The 14,496-nt window shown below is 33.4% G+C and overlaps 1 protein-coding gene across 6 annotated transcripts in view; it reads right to left on the bottom strand.

The window, feature by feature from the left end:
- Positions 1 to 14,496, bottom strand: part of Ganc (glucosidase alpha, neutral C) — an 86,430-nt gene that overhangs the window by 44,974 nt on the left and 26,960 nt on the right. For all 6 annotated transcript variants that reach the window (XM_076850613.2, XM_076850616.2, XM_076850614.2 and 3 more), the window contains 2 exons: positions 12,976 to 13,158; positions 2,503 to 2,548 (listed from right to left, as the gene is read on the bottom strand). In XM_076850613.2, the coding sequence (XP_076706728.1) occupies positions 2,503 to 2,548; positions 12,976 to 13,158 (229 nt within the window). The remainder of the gene's footprint in view (positions 1 to 2,502; positions 2,549 to 12,975; positions 13,159 to 14,496) is intronic.

Genomic DNA, 14,496 nt, shown 5'->3' with positions numbered 1-14,496 from the left:
CTGAGGATTGAACCCAGTGCCTCAGGCTTGCAAAGCAAGCTCTCTACCACTGAGCTACAACTCCAGCCCTTTATTGTTCTCTCCTTAGAGGTGAACTCCCACTCCTCCACCCCCACCCCCAGCTATGCACACTGCTTGAGCCTTATTATACTTTCACTCATAGTAAAATAATAAAATTCTATTGGTTGGCTCTTCAAGTCTGACTTTACATTTTCTTTTGTAAGGACACAAGAACTTAAGTTTGGAGCTTCATCTCCCAATTCTCCTGTGATGCAACATCTGCACATTTTATTTGGATTATTAAGAAATAATAATAAAAGGAATTCATCTTTTAGAATGAGTTTGTGATGTCAGTATATTTAATAAATCAAACCTGTATTTTATATAAATGTCACTAATCATCCTTATTTTTTCTTGTGGTAAAATAACCTAAAATTTACCATTTTCACCATTTTCAAGTATGCAGTTCACAGCATTAATTAGCTCTGTTGTGTGATGATGTTCATTATCATCATCTCTCTCTAGAATGTTTTTCATCTTTCCAAACTGAACTTCTCTATCCATAAAATAATAACTCCCCATTTCCTCCCTCTCCACCCATGGTAACTCCTTTCTCTTTCTGTCTCTAAGAATTTGACTGCAGTAGGTACCTCATAAAGTGGAATTGTATATAGCATTTGTTCTTTTGTGATTGGCTTATTTCACTTAGTATAATGTTTTCAAGTTACATTCATTTTGCAGCATTACTCAGAATTTCCTTTCTTTTAAAGGCTGAATAATATTCCATTGTAAGTATAATAGTACACTTTGTTTATGTACTCATCATCAAGAGACCTGAGTTGCTTCCTCCTTTTGTCTACTTTGAATAAGCTGCTGTAACTTCACTTTTGAGTATAAACCCAGAACTATTGGATCGTACTATAATTCCATTTTTAATTTTTTGAGGAATAGTTATACCTTATGACATGAATATTTGCATATGAACTAAAGTGATGTGAAAGCACTTTGAAAAATGGTAGTGTTTATATATGCAAAAATTTTTAAAAATTGGGCTGGGCATGTAGTTCAGAGGCAGAGTATTAGCTTAGCAAATATTGAGGCCCTGAGTTCCATCTCCAGCACTGGGGTGAGGGGGAGAAAAACATTTTTCATGTAAACATGTGAGGTAAAACATTGAGCTCAAATAATTCCAGTCTGTTTTGAGAGACCCTAAATAGAGATTTGTTTTTGCTGAGATGGTCACTTTTCCCTTTGTCTTCCAATTAGCTAAACTACAGCTATATTCTTTTTTTTTTAAACAATTTTTTTTAACACAATGCCTTATTTATTTATTTATTTTTTATGTAGTGCTGAGGATGGAACCTAGGTCCCGCCGGTGCTAGGTGAGTGCTCTACCGCTGAGCCACAATCCCAGCCCTACAGCTATATTCTTATGTTGACTGGGATGGCAATGACTACTTGAGTCCACAATCTTTTTAAATTTTTTTTAGTTGTTGATGGACCTTTATTTTTTATTTATTCATTTATATGCAGTGTTGAGAATTGAATTCAGTGCCTTACACATGCTAGACAAATGCTTTACCTACACAGCTACAACCCCAGCCCTAAGGTCCATAATCTTTTGATCTAGAGCTATGAACTTTGCCAGATTTTCCTTTTCCTTAGGAGAATGAAAATGTTTTTTAAAAAATTGCATGTATATGAAATGCATATTTCTTTAAAAGGAACTCTTTGTCCATTTCTGGGTTATTTGTTCAAAATTAAAAGTTCTGTAAGGTGGACCTCTACATTTTTTTAAAACAAGAGCTCTGGTCTTTTTATATCTATATTTTATTTATTTTTATGTGGTACTGAGGATCCAACCCAGTGCCTCGCACATGCTAGGCGAGTGCTCTACCACTGAGCCCCAGCACCAGCCCCATGATCTGTGTATTTTTAAAAGGCATGCCTGAATCCCTTAATGAAGGCAACAGTATCCATATGGATGGTGTTTAGAGTCCATAAATTCTATCAAAAAATATAAAATTCAAAAACTTTTCTATAGGGATGGTTCAGTTTTTGTCAAATTCTTGCAAAGGGTCTGTGACTCAGGCTTTAACATTATGTTCTTCAAAAGGTCTTTTGCAGATTCCTTGGTCAGATTTCTTCTTGTATTCTCCCAATCATTTAGTCAATGCCTGCCTTTCCCAAAAGATTCTAAGTTCCTAACACATGTTTGGGATTTTTTTTTATTAAAGGTTTATTCTTTTTATCCAACATAATGCCTGGAAAAAAAGCAGGTACTTAAGATGTATCTGTTTTTACAAATAAATGAATATATGAATGAATAAATGAAGGAAATAAGAAGATAAGGCAAGCTTAAAGAGATGTAATGTCATTTATATGTAGTAGAGTATTAACAAGTACTCTTCTGGATAAGGGAGGAACAGAATTCATTATGTGCCACAAAATCATGATTGTGGTGAAGAACATAAAAAAGATAAATTGTTCCATCTAAATTACCTGAGAGGTATTGATTGATGCACTCTCCTCATTTTCTTTGGTAGTTCTGTTTTAACATAAAGAAAATTATTTCACTCAATGATGGAAAGATGGAATTTTGTTCAATAATAAAGATTTTCATTTTCAACTTTTAAGATGTCATAAATTATATCCTTTAACTTACTAAATATAACACCATTATAAACTCAAGCTTAGAAAATTGAATATTAATGAACAAACCATTAGCTTGATTGTTTACACAAATGTACATGTACTTGAAAATTTGTTAATACTTTAAAATAACTTAATTTTTATTATAAGTGTAATATATGCTCATAATATTTCAACAAAAAATATGTAAACAAGGTAAAATACAGCTTTCCCCACTCATTGTACTCTGCTACACAGCAACACAATGTAGTCTCTCAGAATAATTGTGACAATTTATTCTAAAATTTTATTTTACCCAAAGTTGTATTTGAGTGTTTATCGCCCAACATTTTTTTGTTTTCGTATTATACCACTGAGCTACATCACCATTCCTTTTTATTTTTTATTTTGAGGCAGGGTCTCACTAAATTGCCCAGGCTGGCCTCAAACTTGAAATTCTCCTGCTTTAGATTTCCAAGTTGCTGGTTTTACAGGTATGCTCCACTGTGTATGGCTCTCCTCACATTCTTTTTGTACATATGTGTGTGGTATTAGGGATTGGACCCAGGGTTGCTTAACCACTGAGCCACATTCACAGCCCTTTTAAAATTTTTATTTTGAGATAGGGTCTCACTAAGTTGCTCAGCTCACTTTGAACTTACAATCCTCCTGCCTCAGCCTCCTGAGCAGCTGTGATTACAGGCATGCACCACAGCTCTCCTCATATTCTTAACAACATGGGGCTTTACCAATCTTTTGGGTCTTTGCCATTGTAAAATTTTAGAAAAGATAAAGCATTTTAGTTTGTATCTCTATGGTCATTAATGATGTAAATTGCTTTTTTATACATTTTATGGTACTTCTATTTCTTCCTCTATGAATTATTTATTCACATTCATTATACATTAATTTGTGTCTTTAATGTAAAACAGAACATAGATAAAAGAACACAGAGTTTAAAGGATAATACTAAGTGAATAGCTATAAATATACCACTGTGCTTAAGCAACTGAAATAACTTGTTCCTTTGGAGTATCTGTACACCTCTTTTCAAATCTATCTGCTTTCACCTCATACCTTCAGAGACAGCACTATGAAAGTCTGCATTAACCATTCTCTTGGTGTTTTAAAAAAGTATTCTCTCTCTCTCTCTCACAAACAGACACACACACACACACACACACACATAAATCCCCAAAAATACATTATTAGGTTTTATACATTATTGGGTTTCACCTTTTAAAATTTATATTTTATACACACACACACACACACACACACACATAGTTTATATTCTTTTGTGATATGCTTTTTTTCACTCAAAATTAATTTTTTGACATTCATTATGTTAACACAACTTGCTATATAGTTTATATCTCCCATTTTTAAATTTGTTTATTGTTCTTTTGCTTATGGATTTAGATGATCTTTCCTATATTGTGTGTGTGTGTGTGTGTGTGTGTGTGTGTGTATATATTTGGTATTAAGGATACTTAACCACTAAGCTACATCCCCAACCTGAAAAAAATCTATTTATTGATTTGTTTTTCTTATTTTATTATTATTTTTTTACTTTTAAAGTACAATATAGAATCCAAGTGTACAATAACAATAATCACAGGTCTGCATGGGTGAACAAAAATCAAAGGATAGCTTTAAATATACATTTAGGAAACAGTGCTAATAATCATAAATAGACTTAGTCAAAGCATACATATATATGACAGGTCTTCAAATGACAGTGTGGCCTTTCTGTGTCAGATACAATGTATAAAAGAGAACACTTATTGGTTGTCTTGTCAGTAAAATTATATAAACTTTCATTTTATAAGCTTTTACATAAGACTTAGACAAAGCTTAGATGGTATGCATACATATACCTAGTTACATATATTTTGGATATCAAAAATATTGTTATAATCTAAATAACAGTTGTTTGTTTAACCAATTACAAAATAATCATTTAAGACTTTAAAACAGTTACAAACCCTAATTCCTTTAAGACTTAGTTTCCCCAAGTAATAAAACCTAACAAAAAAACAAGAAAATCATTGATAGATAAGAGCAGATTAACGATTCTGACTTTTCTTCATATCAGTACATTAAAGTTTAAATAATTTTGTACTAATTATAGCCAATTTAATCATAAACACAAACTTTTTGAAATTTACCTTCCACAAACCTTCTGTGACTTACTTTGACATTCACAAATTTACATCCTTAGTTTTGTCCCCTTTCATCTTGAACTTTAGTCCAAGAATATTATTTTGCCAGCAAAATACGTTCTCATCAAGATACATTTCTTTCACCTCCTAACTTTCCATACTAAAATATTTCCATACCTATAACTTTCTTTTATCATTTTAGTTTCAGACCCTTTTTAAATTTTTTAGTTTAAATATCCATATATATTTTCACATATTCATATGTTTATATATATTCATGTATATGTATGAATATACCATAACAGCAATCAAATTCCTGCTCATGCATTTTCATATATATATATTCAGTTACATAATTATAAACTATAACTAAAACAAAACATTAACCTCAAAAGAAAAATAACTATATACAAATTTACATCCATTTAAGTATTTTCATGTATATTTTTACATATATATTCATTTTTGTATTCCTATATTTGAAAAAAAATTTCAATCACTAAACTAACCCTATTTATTTTTCTATATTAGTCCTATACCCACCATATACCTTGGAGAACTTCTCTACATATAAACCATAACATTTTACATGATTGTACCTATGGATTTGGGGATATAAATTCATAAATTCACAAATTCACATAAAAACCCATGGATATTATATATATATATACTCATTTCCATAAGTATAACCTAGATTTCACACATAACAATATTGCTCACCTTAAAAATATCCATAGATAAAAGTATATATATATATAAATTTTGATATGTGATATTACCTCTATATTCATATTTATATTCATATATATTGACATATATGTTCCAAAGGTAACCCATCCCCTAAACCAAAGCCATAATTCAGAACTAAATCTAGTCTTACCCATAATCATGAGCCTTTTTAACAAAAATTATAAATATTACTTTGAATATCCATATATATTTTCACATATACTGTATATATTTATATACATTCATATACATATGTATATACCCTAATGGCAACCAAAATCCTACCTATAAGCTTTTATATATATTCTGTTACATAATCATATCTAGAATCTTAAGAAAATTATAAACATTCATCTCAAAAGAAAAATTATTATATACAAATCCATACCCATTTAAATATTTTCATGTATATTTTTACATATATATTCATATTTATTTTCATATATATGGAAAAAAGTGTTCAAACCCAATATTACTGTGTTGTGGTCTATTTGATTCTTGAAGTTGAGAAGGGTTTGCTTGATGTACATAGATGCTCCGTTGTTTGGGTCATAAGTATGATTGTTGTCTTGTTGACATATAATTCCCTTAAGCAATATGAAATATCCTTCTTTGTCCCTTGTGATTAACTTTGGCTTGAAGTCCACTTTATCTGATATGAGAACAGAAACCTCTGCTGTTTATGTCATCCATATGAGTGGTATGTTTTTTCCTATCCTTTCACCATCAGTTTGTGGATGTCTTTGCCTATGAAGTGAGTTTCTTGGAGATAGCACATTGTTGGGTCTTGTTTTTAATCCAATCTGCCAGTCTATGTCTTTTTTAAGAATTTTTTTTAGTTATACATGGACACAAGATCTTTATTTTGTTTATTTATTTTCATGTGATGCTGAGGATTGAAACCAGTGCCTCACATGTGCAAGGCAAGCGTTCTGCCACTGAGCCACAACCCCAGCCCCAGTCTATGTCTTTTGATTAATGAGTTTAGGCCATTAATGTTCAAGGTTATTACTGAAATATGATTTGTGTTCCCAGTTATTTTGGTTTATTTCTACTTTTTAATTTGAATTAGTTTATCCTTTTATTAACTATTCCTTTAATGTAGTTCTTCCCTTTGCTGGTTTTCACTTTTTTTTTCATTTCTTCTTCATGGAATATTTTGTTGAGAATATTCTGAAGTGTAGGCTTTCTGGTTTCAAATACTTTTAATTTTTGTTTATCATGGAAGGTTCTTATTTCATCTTCAAATATGAAGCTTAATTTTGCTGAATATAGGATTCTTTGTTAGAGCTCAGTATATGTTATTCCAGCACCTCCTAGCTTTGAGGATCTGGGTTAGGAAATCAGCTACGATCTGTGTTGGTTACCCCCTCCATGTAATCTGATATTTTTCTCCCATAGCCTTTAAAATTCTATCCTTATTCTGTATGCTAGGCATTTTCATTATAATGTGACATAATGTGGGCCAATTTGTACACTGAGATCCTGTAAACCTCTTATATTTGACTTTCCATTTCATTCTTAAGATTTGGAAAATTTTCTGATATTATTTCATTGAAAAGACTGTGCATTCCTTTAGCTTGTATCTTCATGCCTTCATCTATCCTGATAAATCTTAAATTTGTTTTTTTCATGTTATTCCATAATTCTTGGAAGTTCTGTTCATGGTTTCTTAACATTTTCTCTCTGGGTCAACTCTATTTTCAAGAGTATATATTTATTGTCTGAGGTTCTGTCTTCCAAATGGTCTAGTCTGTTGGTGATGCTTTCAATTGAATTTTAAATTTGGTTTGCTGTTTCCTTAATTTCAAGGATTTCTGTTAGTGTTTTTTTTTTCAGAATCTCTCTTTATTAAAGTGATATTTTGCTACCTCTATTTGCACTCTTACATCATCTTTTACTTTGCAGATTAATTTAACCATGTACATTCTAAACTCCTTCTCTGACATTTCTTCCACTGTGGTGTCAATGTTTTTTGTTATTGGAGTATCTTGGTTTGCTTGGGGTGATTTGTTATGTTGCCTTTCCATGTTGTCTGTGTGTCTCCCCATTTAACAGTATGGCTCTGAGGCAGTAAAATTTCTGCCCTGTGGACTTAAAGTGTCCCTGAAGGTTTCCATTACCTCATTATTTAGACAGAGACAAATAACAACAATCACCAATGCAAACAATATATAGCATTAATCCAAATAGTTCCTACTATGATATCTACAATGTTAATTATCACAGTAAACAGAAATGATATGATCAGCTATTGCCTAACATAAAAACAGCAAGTTTGCAAAAGGGTTTACATTTTCAGATGATGGACAGGAAGAGAACAAAAGTAATATAGGATGTGATGATTATAAGGAGGAGAGAAGACAGAAGTAAAAGATTAAAAGAAGAGCAAAAGAGAGAAAAATAGAAATTGGCTGTTCGCAGAAGAGAGAATCAAGGGAAACAGGATAAAAATATAAATATAAAGCAAAAATTTTTAAAAATTAAAAATAAAAATAAAAGAATACAAAGCAGAATTGAACTATACTAGTCAAACATCATACTTCATAAGAAACTAATCCATGTTAAATAACTGTATTCAGAAATGCCAGAGAAGAAAAAAAAATAAAGGAAACTGTATAAATGTCCATGTACCATTAAAGTCACAATGAAACAGTGAAAAAGAATCTATAAAAACAAAGAAAAGAAAAAAAGTCTTCATGAAAATTTAAAGAATTCTTTCCATTGGAATTCAAAATAGTCTCAACTTCTCAGCATTTTTTGGTGGGGTCTTCTGGAGTGTGATGTTCCACCCTCTAGATTGCTGGAGTGAGAGAGGTAGAGTCCCGCAGGTGGAGTTCCTGGAGGCAGGGTTTTAGGCTTAGGCAGGCTCCAGGCTCTTTGATGAATGCTAATTGGTCTAAAGATTTAAATCAGCACACCTCCAATGCCCAGTTTTGCTCCACACTGGAACACTATACCCCAGGGATCTCACCTGGGTTCCAATTGTGTGGTGGGGGAGCCAATTTTTAGTCCCCTGTGTCACCTGCAGACCCCAAGTTTCCTGGTCTTGGGTTAACTTCAAAAATTTCTCACGCCCCTACCCCTCTGAATTCCTGGCCAAATGTGACTTTCCCAGCTGGACTGGAGGGTGAGGGGGAAAGCTGGGTGGGTTTCCTCCATCAGTTGTCCCCTGTATAAACCTTTCTTCATGTCTGATTTTCTTCTGGTTACTTAAGCACACTCTGTCACACATAGTGTGTATTACTGAGCCTGTATTTTGGGCCAAACTTGGGTTTGCTAGGAATTGGCTTCCTCAGTTGCTAGACCTCTTGAAGAAGCTGCAAAATGGTTCTTTCCTTTGTCCTCTGTATGCTACCTGGAGAGATGGCAGCTTCTTTCCCCACACAAATATCTGCAGAGAGTTCTTTGGGTTTGTTGAGCAATCTCTTCGGTCTCTAAATGTTCCAAACCCAGACATACCTCAGGCCTCCCAAAAATGCCAGTTTCTTTACTTCCCTTTTCTCTCTACTATGCTCATGGACGGACCTCTCTATCTGGAGCTTCTGATCCGGCTGTGGCAGCACCTATGCCAGTGGGGATTTTTTTCCTTATTTTATTATATCCAACATCCTGTGTCCCATGTCTGCTTTGAATGTTCAGTTTTAGATTTGAATAAAGTCCCTCCCTTCCTTTTTTTTTTTTTTTTTGGTTCACCCACCTTGCAGAGAAGCTGCATGTCTGCTTTCTTGGTTTCATGCCACAGAGCAGCCAGGAACACGACCTCCTCTATTCTGCCATCTTGGAACTCATCCCAATCCCCTTTTTTTTTAATGTTTTATTTTCTCTTGCTAAGTCTTTAGGGCCTCATTAAGTTGCTGACATTGCAATTGAATTTGCAACCCTCCTGCCTCAGCCTCCTGAACTGCTGGGATTACAGGCATGAGCTATTGTGCCCAACTTGTACATATTAATGCTTTAAATTTTTTTTTTAAATTTTTTAGTTGTAGTTAGATGCAATACCTTTACTTTATTTATTTATTTATTTTTATGTGGTGCTGAGGATCAAACCCAGGGCCTTGCATGTGCTAGGTGAGCACTCTACCGCTGAGCCACAACCCCAGCCCTCTATATATTAATTTTTTAATTCTTATAGATGTTAAAAAAATTCCCTGGTATTTTACTATTTATTTATTTTTGTGGTAGTAGGGATGGAACCTAGGACGTTATACATGCTAGGCAAGTAAGTGCTCTACCGCTGAGCTGAGCTGAGCTATATCCATAGCTCTTTTTCTTCTTCTTCTTCTTCTTTTTTTTTTTTTTTGAGAGTCTTGCTAGATTTCTAGATTTGTCTTGAGCTTGTGATCCTCCTGCCTCAGCCTCCTGAGTAGCAGGGATTACAGTGCATGCCTACCTTTTAATTTTAAAATATTAATAAACTTTATTTTTTAAAGCAATTGAGGCATAGATAAATGAATCCTCCATTGTAGTATCACATAGAGTAGTTCTGCTACTATAAAGTCCTCTGTGCTCTGTTCCTACAACCTCTGGCCACTACTAATCTTTTTACTATCTCCACAGTTTTATCTTTTCTAGAATGTCCTATAGTTGGAATTACACAGTATGTAATCAGATGCCCAGATTTATGATTAGCTTCTGTCATTTAGTAATAGGCATATGAATTTCCTCCATGATATTTGTTTTTAAACATTTTAAAAATGTACATAATTATTATACATGAGTGGGATTCAGCATGCCATGTTCAAATATGCACATAATTTGATCAATTTCATTCCCTGGTCCTCCATGATATTTTCATGACTTGACAGCTCATTTCTTCTTAGTGCTGAATAGTATATTCCATTTCTGGGTGTTCCACAGTTAGTCAATTAACCTACTAATAGATATTTTGGTTGCTTCCATGTTTTATGAATTATGAATAAAGCTGTTATGAACTTCCACGTATAGTTTTCTTTGTGGACATAAGTGTTCAATACATTTGGGAAAATACCAAGGAATGTGATTGCTGGATAATATGAGAAGAATATGTTCAGTTCTGCAAGAAATAGCCTAATTTCTTCCAAAAGTGGTTGTAACATTTTGCATTCCTACTAGCAATGAATTAATTTCTGTTGCTCCACATCCTCTACAACAGTTGATGTTGTCAGGGTTTTAGATTTTGGTCATTCTAATAGATATGTGCTAGAATCTCCTTATTTCAACTTGCAATTCCCTAATGAAGTTTACATGCCCATTTGTCATTTGTGTATCTTCTTTTGTGAGTTGTTAATAATTTTTTGGCCTACTATTTAACTGGGATTTGTTTTCTTACTATCAAGTTTAGCTCTTTATATACTATGGATAATAATCTTTTATCAGATGGGTCTTTTGCAAATATTTTCCCCTAGTCTACAGCTTGTTTTTATGTTCTCTTGACATTATCTTTCACGGGGCAGAGTTTTTAATTTTTTTTTAGTTGTAGTTGGACACAATACCTTTATTTTCTTTATTATTTTTATGTGCATAGAACCCAGCATCTCACACATGCTAGGCAAGTGCTCTACTGCTGAGCCACAACCCCAGCTGTGTTACACACCTGTAATCCCTGCTACTCAGGAGGCTGAGGCAGGAGGATCAGAAGCTCAAGACAAACCTAGAAATTTAGCAAGACTCTCAAAAAAAAAAAAAAAAGAAGTTTTTAATTTTAATGAAGTTAAGCTTTGTCAATTGTTTCTTTGATATTATATCTAAAGAAGATATTATCATATTCAAGGTCATCTAGGTATTACTCTCTGTTATCTTCTAGGAGTTTAACATTTTTGTTGTTTTATTTTCTTTTTTTTGTTGTTGTTGTTGTGGATGAACACTATGCCTTTATTTTTAAAATTTTTTAATATTTTTAGTTGTAGATGGACACAATACCTTTATTTTATTTAGTTTTTTTATTTGGTGCTGGGGATCGAACTAAGTGCCTCACACGTGAGGGCAAGTACGCCACCACTAAGCTACAACCCCAGCCTCTACATTTAGGTTTCTGATCCACTTTGAGATCATGTTTTGTGAAGTCAATAAGGTCTGTGCCTAGATTTACTCTTTGCATGTAGGCATCTAATGGTTCCAGTATCATTTGTTGAAGACTATTGGCTCTGTACTACATTTGCTCTTTACTAAAGATCAGTTGACCACTGTGTGAGTCTATTTCTGGGCTTTGTATTCTGTTCCACTGATTTATATGTCTGCCCTTTCACTAATACCACACTATCTCTATTACTGTACCCTTGTAGTAAGTCTTGAGTTAGGCTATCAGTTCTCCAACTTTGTTAGTCTCCTCAGTGATGAGTTGGCTATTCTGGATCTTTCACCTTTCCATACAACTTTGGTTTTTCAATATTCACAAAATAACTTGCTAGGATTTTAATTCAGATTGCATTGAATCTACAGATAAGATTGGGAGAACTGGCATCTTGACAATATCAAGGTGTTCTATCCATGAAAACAAAACAACTTACTATTTATACAGTTCTTTGAAATATTTCATCAGAGTATTGTAGTCTTCCTCACATAGATCTTTTACTTATTTTTAAATTTAAAGATAAGTATTTTGTTTAGAGGGTGCTAATATAAGTGGTAAATGTGTTTTTTATTTCAAATTTCACTTTTCATTGCTGGTATACAGGAAAGTAACTGACTCTTGCATATTTAATCTTGTATCCTGCATCCTAACTCACTCATTCTCTAGGAGGATTTTATTTTATTTATTTATTTTTATTTGTGACACTGGTGGTTTAACTTAGGGCTTCACATACACTAGGCAAGTATTGTACCACAGAGCTATAGTTCCAGGCCCAAGATATTTTTAATATTTAAAATTTATAATTTAAGATAGAAATAAAATGAAACCCAGGAAAATACCTCTCACTATTTGGGAATAATGACTGCTAAATGCTCTCTGAAGACCATGAAATATGTTCACTATTATGATAAAAATGCAAAGAACTACTGACTGGAAGACTTAAAATAATAATTTTTTTTAAAGGAAGAATCTCTTCCTTATCATTACTTCTCAATCATGTGACTGGGAACAAGTAGCTTTGATAGAGTGGATAGTCCAAGAACATTCCTGTAGAATATTCATACTTACAGTTACTCAAGTTATTCTGGGGGAGAAAGTGACATTTTGAAGACATAATAGTTCACATTAATACTTTTTTAGAAGGCTGTGGAGGGAGAGAATGCCATCAGTCACACCCAGGGTGTAGTAAGAATGCGACATTCTCAAAAGTTTGGGAATCATTTTTGTCACAAAACATGTATTTACCTGCACATATGAAAACATGAAATTCCTCAGAATATCACAGAAAAAAGGTAAACCAATTTTCTGTGATGAATTTATTATCCTGATAAGCAGCTGATACTCATAACCAGGTTTTTATTAGGTCTTTATGCATTAAGTAATGTGTAAAAATACCTTTGTTTGGGAGGAATCTGTAGGTGCTCAAAGAATAATTTGCCCTGGGAATTTATGCTCATCACAACCTCTTTTTCAGATACCAAGTCTATCTTGAATGGGTTTTCTGTGATATGACATTTCAGATCTCCTTTTCCATCTTCCAATATCAGACTGCCTTTATCCCCTGAGCATGAAATCAGCCTAGAAAACAGAGCAGGAAAGGAAAATAAATTGCTATAGGTTTACATGGTTCTGTGTGACTTGTAATTCAAAGTAATTAATTAGTAAATCAATCTTAATGAATACAGCATAGATAGGACAGTGGAAAACCATTGTTGAGAGCATGGGCTTTGGTGTCAAGAGAGTTTATATTGAACATAACTTTACCATATTACTTTATAACATCAGATAATGAAGTTATCCAACATTTCTATATCTCAGTTTTCTTATCTGTAAGTACAGATAAAAGTTGCAACCAAAATAGTTTTTTGGACAGAATTAAGTAAGACCATGTATAGTACCTGACACAGAAACACTCAAGTTTTAACTGTCATCATCAGTATTACTTCTGTGTGTAAAGTCTAGTAACACTTCAGAATTTAAACATTATTTTCCTTTCTCATTTCCACCATATATTCAGAAATTAAGGAGTCTACAGGAAATGGACCAGGTCAATTTTTATTTATCTACTTATTACTTACTACTTATTACTTTTATTTATTTACTTATTATTATACCTCATCAGTTTCCAATTCGACAGGCAGACTCTTAAGATGTTTTGGAGCCTAAGGATGTAAGCTCAGAGCCAGCACTTAAAATCCCTCTCAGTCCTAGATTTCTCCCTTTTTGTAGTGCACATTCACCCTGGTAAACAATCACCCTTTTAGGGGTGATGATATGGGACAGTTTATGTTCTTACTATGTCCTTTCAGTCATTTTCCATGGATTCTAGGACTCCCTTTCACGTAGATATGGTTCTGGAAACCAATTGTTTGGAGTGGTTGAGAAGCTGTCTCACTGCTCATTAAGCAGGACTCTAGTCCATCTGTCTTAGACTAATGGACACCAGGATAAATTGTTAACTACCCTGAGGGTTTTGTGTACTATGTGAGCCTTACTGCATATTATGAAATTATGTCCACTTTGTCTCTCACAATTAAATGCTGCTACCTTGCCTCTATCACCTTGAATCTTTTATCATTGCCACTGCAGAGAGGCCATTTTAATGGCATCAATTCCCACCATTATCTCCAGTCTGCAAAAGAAAAAAATTCATTGAAATGCTTTCCAACTATTCCTTTGCTAATGTATTTCTCAATGAAGGGGTATCTTCTTGATTCTCTTGCAGAAAGAATGAGGGGCTAGGTGAGCTGGTTTTATGTGACAAATCCACTTGAACATTTTTATTTCCCTAAGTCTATGAATCATTTCTTTTCTACTGTGCTTTGGAATTTTTAGATCTCAGTTTAATCAGCAGAATCCATAGCTGAGTTTAGTTCAAAGTTAATCAACCAAGCAAACAACCTGAACCACTCTCAG

Source organism: Callospermophilus lateralis, chromosome 3 (genome assembly GCF_048772815.1).
Source record: "Callospermophilus lateralis isolate mCalLat2 chromosome 3, mCalLat2.hap1, whole genome shotgun sequence".
NCBI classification, from domain to species: Eukaryota; Metazoa; Chordata; class Mammalia; order Rodentia; family Sciuridae; genus Callospermophilus; species Callospermophilus lateralis.
Note: the sequence above shows the minus strand (reverse complement) of the source record. Positions and strands in the feature narration are given on the sequence as shown.